At 43.5% G+C, this 6,498-nt stretch overlaps 1 protein-coding gene across 1 annotated transcript; it reads left to right on the plus strand.

Annotated features, from left to right (window-relative positions):
- Nucleotides 1–4,990: 4,990 nt before the first annotated feature.
- LOC149971221 (protein ZBED11-like) lies at nt 4,991–5,767 on the plus strand. Its single transcript, XM_090223450.1, has one exon. The coding sequence runs from the start codon at nt 4,991–4,993 to the stop codon at nt 5,765–5,767; it is 777 nt and encodes a 258-aa protein (XP_090079576.1).
- The last annotated feature ends 731 nt before the right edge of the window (nt 5,768–6,498 follow it).

The raw sequence follows: 6,498 nt of genomic DNA on the forward strand, positions 1-6,498 counted from the left end.
ATCAAGTTCTAAGAGATGAAAGCAGCTTACCAAGATGTTTGATTTCTCAGCCCCTCTCTGATTTGCCAAGTGCCGATTAAATATACAACTGCATTGGAATATCCTATCTCTATGGAATGAATGTTAGCTCAAATACTGTAAGCTCAAAGTATGGCCATAGGGAGGCCACATCATGGGCTGATCAAGGACAAGCAGCATAACTTTGATAGCAAAAATTATATATCTTACATTGTACAGAATCTTTAAGAGTACCATATGCATTTTAAAAACTAAAGCAAGGTTTTGGTAACAGGGTAACAGACAACCCTTCTAGAGTTATTCAGGTAAACATTTGACTCTCTGGAAGGTGCACAGCTATAAGCTAATGCATAGTCACTTTAACTATACATTCATGTACATACTACTTAAATGGCCCGACCAACCAGTGTTCCCGCACATTGGCTAACCAGGCTATCTGCATTGTGTCCCACCACCCGCCAACCCCTCTTTTTACGCTTCTGCTATTCTCTGTTCACCAAATACAGTGGGGAGAACAAGTATTTGATACGCTGCCGATTTTGTAGGTTTTCATACTTACAAAGCATGTAGAAGTCTGTAATTTTTATCATGGGTACACTTCAACTGTGAGAGACGGAATCTAAAACAAGAATCCAGAAAATCACACTGTATGATACTTGATACAGTGTATCAAATACTTGTTCTCCCCAATGTATGCATAGTCACATTAACGACACCTACATGTACACACTACCTCAAGCCTGACTAACAGGTGTCTGTATATAGCCTTGCTACTCTTTTTTCACATGTCTTTTTACTGTTTTATTTCTTTACTTACCTACACCACACACACACACATTTTTTCCCGCACCATTGGTTAGAGCCTGTAAGTGAGCATTTCACTGTATTCGGCGCATGTGACAAATAAACTTTGATTTGATTTATGTGTGAAAGCAATGGCAGGGGAAAGTCTTGGGATAATTGTCAGTACTGTTGTTCCAATTCGTCTGTAACCCTGCTTAAGCTAAGGGATGGGGCTAGGGAAATGTAACTCTCAAATTCATCGACCTGGAACAATGTTTCATAATGTCTTCCTCAAAAATATATCCCTAAAAGAGGAGAGGTCCCTTTCAGGCATTGGTTTCTGGCTTTCTCTCCAAACATGATGAACACAAAGCTGTTATCACAAAACAGGGTTTAGCTGAATCACAGGGTAGGACATTTGGCTCTATGAGAAACAACGTAGCTTTAATTCGCCCCCACATAAACAGAATCAGAATGAGCTTTATGGTAATTCATTTCACTCTCCTATCAAGTTCTAAGAGATGAAAGCAGCTTACCAAGATGTTTGATTTCTCAGCCCCTCTCTGATTTGCCAAGTGCCGATTTAAATATACAACGGCATTGGGATATCCTCTCTCTATGGCATGAATGTAAGCTCAAAAGTATGGCAACTAAGGCTAGGCCTTAGAGCCATAGGGAGGCCACACCATGGGCAGATCAAGGACATGCAGCACAACTTTGATAGCAATAATAATATCTCTCACGCTGAACACAATCTTTAAAAATCCCTTATGCATTTTAAAAACATTAGCAAAGTTTTGGTAACAGGGTCACAGACAACACTTTTACAGTTACTCAGCTAAATATTTGACTGTGTGTGGAAGGTGCACAACTTTTATAGCAAAAAATAACATCTCTCACACTGAACACAACCATATGTATTTTAAAAACTACACACAAAGAATAGTTTTGGTAACTGGGCAGCAGACAGCACTTCTGCAGTTATTCAGGTGAACACCCAACTCTCTGTGGAAGGTGCACAGCCATAAGCTAAAGTCAGATGTGTGAAAGCAATGCCAGGGGAAAGTCTTGGGATAATTGTCAGTACTGTCATTCCAATTCGAGACAGTCTTTTCCAGCTGCCTTTTAATCATAGGTATGTAACCTCCACTCACCTACGGTGCACCTACCTATCTACACCTCCTCCTACTGTTGAGACAACGGAGCTTCGGGGAAGATGAATCACAAGAGCACAGTTTTGTTGACACAGAAGATAATACTCTAACAATGTAGTCATGGCTATAGTAGAGTGCCAATGATTGCATAATACAGCTCCCCCTTAGAATGTTTATAGGCTAGAGCAGAGTTGCACAACTGGCGAACCTCGGTGAAGGTTCTATCTGGACCCCTCGACACATTCCTCAAATAATTGTTACATTAAAATACTGATGAAGCAACCCTTTTTTTTCAATGTACACACACACGACGCTGGCTCAGCGCAGCTGGGAAGGTCACAGACAGCGCACCAAACTACTGTGTGTTGTCCAATCACGTGTGTTATTTCAATCCCTTCACGAAACTCAGCCAATCAAAGCGAATGTTTACAATGCCTTTTAGGAGAACGATGTTGTCAGAGAGAGAGAGAGAGACAGCGGGAGAAGCAAAAGCGGAAGCGAGAGGAGAAATTATAGAACAGCGTGCGCAAAAGTCAGGAAAGTGGACAGACAAATATGCCTTTAACCTTCCCGCAGCGAGTGTCCGACCACTCTGCCTGATATGTTCAGAGACCATGACTCGAACAAAAAGTGCCAAAGTGAAGTGCCACTACGAGACAAAGCACAGATCTTTTGAGCAAACATATGCCCAGGAGTCCGAGGTGAGGGCACGCAAAATAAACTCACTCAAAGCCCAGTATGATCGGTCCACCAGAGTCCTCTCCCATGCATTCACTGCCCAACTACGTGCAAACGAATGTTCATTAAAAAAATAGATTGGATTTTGGGTCAACACCAAAAGTAATTTACTGACGAGGGAGTGGTGATGGAGTGCATGACCGCTGTCGCTGAAACTTTACTTGATGGTGAAGAAAAAGACGAGCTGTGTGAAAAGACCAAGCAAATCCCAATGTCACGTACAACAGCAGCAAGAAAGACTGAAATACACTGCTCAAAAAAATAAAGGGAACACTTAAACAACACAATGTAACTCCAAGTCAATCACACTTCTGTGAAATCAAACTGTCCACTTAGGAAGCAACACTGATTGACAATACATTTCACATGCTGTTGTGCAAATAGAATAGGCAATTAGCAAGACACCCCCAATAAAGGAGTGGTTCTGCAGGTGGTGACTACAGACCACTTCTCAGTTCCTATGCTTCCTGGCTGATGTTTTGTTCACTTTTGAATGCTGGTGGTGCTTTCACTCTAGTGATAGCATGAGACAGAGTCTACAACCCACACAAGTGGCTCAGGTAGTGCAGCTAATCCAGGATGGCACATCAATGCGAGCTGTGGCAAGAAGGTTTGCTGTGTCTGTCAGCGTAGTGTCCAGAGCATGGAGGCGCTACCAGAAGACAGGCCAGTACATCAGGAGACGTGAAGGAGGCCGTAGGAGGGCAACAACCCAGCAGCAGGACCGCTACCTCCGCCTTTGTGCAAGGAGGAGCACTGCCAGAGCCCTGCAAAATGACCTCCAGCAGGCCACAAATGTGCATGTGTCTGCTCAAACGGTCAGAAACAGACTCCATGAGGGTGGTATGAGGGCCCGACATCCACAGGTGGGGGTTGTGCTTACAGCCCAACACCGTGCAGGACGTTTGGCATTTGCCAGAGAACACCAAGATTGGCAAATTCGCCACTGGCGCCCTGTGCTCTTCACAGATGAAAGCAGGTTCACACTGAGCACATGTGACAGACGTGACAGAGTCTGGAGACGCCGTGGAGAACGTTCTGCTGCCTGCAACATCCTCCAGCTTGACCGGTTTGGCAGTGGGTCAGTCATGGTGTGGTGTGGCATTTCTTTGGGGGGCCGCACAGCCCTCCATGTGCTTGCCAGAGGTAGCCTGACTGCCATTAGGTACCGAGATGAGATCCTCAGACCCCTTATGAGACCATATGCTGGTGCGGTTGGCCCTGGGTTCCTCCTAATGCTAGACCTCATGTGGCTGGAGTGTGTCAGCAGTTCCTGGAAGTGGAAGGCATTGATGCTATGGACTGGCCCACCCGTTCCCCAGACCTGAATCCAATTGAGCACATCTGGGACATCATGTCTCGCTCCATCCATGATGTGATTTTGTTGTCAGCACATTCAACTATGTAAAGAAAAAAGTTTTTAATAAGAATATTTCATTCATTCAGATCTAGGATGTGTTATTTTAGTGTTCCCTTCATTTTTTTGAGCAGTATACTAACAGAGGACGTATTAACACAGCGTGGTGAAGCTATTCGGAGTGAATCATGCAGAGCATTATGCTGTTGATGAATCGACTGATGTGAGTGATAATGTCCAGCTTCTGGTTGTTAGGTTCTAAATATTCAGAGTAAATCACTAATGGACACTAAAGAAGCTTAACCAAGTTTAATTCTTCCCAGGGTCGTTACAGCTGTAATTCAGACAAACAAAAAAAACATTTCACACAAGCACTGATATTTAACCCTTTCTCCTAGGCTGAGTCTCCTCCTCCACAACCGCACAGCCAATGCATCCCTGTTGCTAGACAGAACCTTAGTGATATCTGTTCTTCCTCACTTCATCTAACCTGACCTCTACCCCAAAGTGCTCACTCCTCCCCAACTCAGGGCTGTCATGGTTATTGATACCAGACTGCGTCTCCTCTCCTCCCAGAGTATCCCTGATGGCTAACAATAACCTATCCTGACATAATGTAAATGTTATACATTACCCTCTCTCCCCCAGTGACATTGCTAGTTTCCAGGATCTCCAACCAACGCATTCCAAATCCATCTGTCTTTCCACAGAAAACCATTAACTTCTGACATAAAACCCAGTATCTCTCCCTCCTTATATTCTATGCTTCTGATCTACAATGTATTTAATATCTCAATGTTCAAAGTTTCCCCCAAATCCAACATGGTTTATGTCAGATTTTGCTCCACAGAGAAGAAAGGATTCTGTGAAGACCTGTTAGGTGTAACACCACTTGAGACGCATACAAGAGGAAAGGACATATACATGGCCCGTAAAGGAGATGCTGAGAAAGAGGGGGATAGATCTAAAACAAGTGGTGTCTATCACCTCAGACAGGGCCCCTGCCATGACAGGAAGAGAGAGAGGAGCTGTGGCACGGCTGAAAGAGGACAACCCCGATCTCACAGCCTACCACCTCGTCATTCATCAGTCTGTCCTGTGCGCCAATCTGTCAGAAGAGTGTGCTGAAGTGATTAATACAATGATGAAACTCATCCACTTCCTCAGGGCATCCTCATCTCATCGACATCGCCTGCTGAGAAAATTCCTGAAAGAAGTCGAGGCAAATGCAAATGGCCTACTGCAGCACAACGTAAGATGGCTCAGTAAAAGCAAGGTGTTGGAACGCTTTTGGTCCATTCGAAAGGAAATAACAGCTTTCCTAGTAGAGCTCAAGGGTCAAAAGGCAAGACTGTCACTTTTTTTGCAAGACGAGATCAAAATGTATATTGTTGCTTTCTTGGTAGACAACACATCACACCTTAATGAGCTCAATGTGAACCTACAGGGCAAGAACAATTCAGTTTGTGATTTGATGACATCTGGCCGCTCCTTCCAGAGGAAACTGGAAGTGTTCAATAAAGATCTTCAAGGAGATTGTGCACACTTCCCAAAAGTGCAGGAACAGATTCAGGGTGAGAGAGATGTTTCTCCTCATGTTGACTTCACAGATTGGCTGATTGGAAACTTTAGAAATCGCTTTGACAGCTTCAGCCTTGGACATCAGCTCCATCATCTAATTGAGAATCCATTCCTCATCACAGATGTCAGGAGGTGACACAGACCTTCAAGTGAGCACATGCTAGATCTCTACAGATGGAACTGATTGATCTGCAAGCAAATGTTGCACTAAGAGACCACTTTCAACTAACTCATCATGACACTTTCTGGCTGCAGGCAATGTCTGAGACTGTTTTCCCTGGTCTAACCAAAGTAGCACTACACACCTCGACCATGTTTGGCTCCACATACAGTTGTGAGTCTTCTGTCTCCACTATGAACATCGTTAAAAATAAGTACCGTTCCAGACTCACCAATGAGCACCTACATATGTGCATGAGAATGGCATGGACTCCATTCCAGCCAAGGTTCAAATTACTGTCAGGGCAAGCAAAAGCCCATTTCTCTCACTAAAGAAGAGAAATGGAGAAGTGAAGTGGGAGAGAGTAGAAAAGATAAATATTAAACCTGTGGTTTCTTGTTTGTTCAAAAATCAAAGCACTTTTTCGGAGAAGATTGTTTTGCTTGAAATGAGAACATTTGTGATAGGCCTACTTTTTATTCATGATTAGGCTGCATATTTATTTTACCTCCATGTTTAATTGATGTGTCTGCGTTGGAAATGTGCAATACGTATTGTTGAAATGCTATTGAAATGTAGTACTTTGTTTATTAGTTATACATATGCAAGAACTACACATGCCTCCAAATCATAGCACACGTTAGACGTTTTAATGGTTTGGACCTTTGGGGGGAGAAAATGAGGTCACTGGACCTCTTTGAATTCTA

Source organism: Oncorhynchus mykiss, chromosome 27 (assembly GCF_057628025.1).
Source record: "Oncorhynchus mykiss isolate SJ-2025 chromosome 27, ASM5762802v1, whole genome shotgun sequence".
In the NCBI taxonomy this organism is placed as follows: Eukaryota; Metazoa; Chordata; class Actinopteri; order Salmoniformes; family Salmonidae; genus Oncorhynchus; species Oncorhynchus mykiss.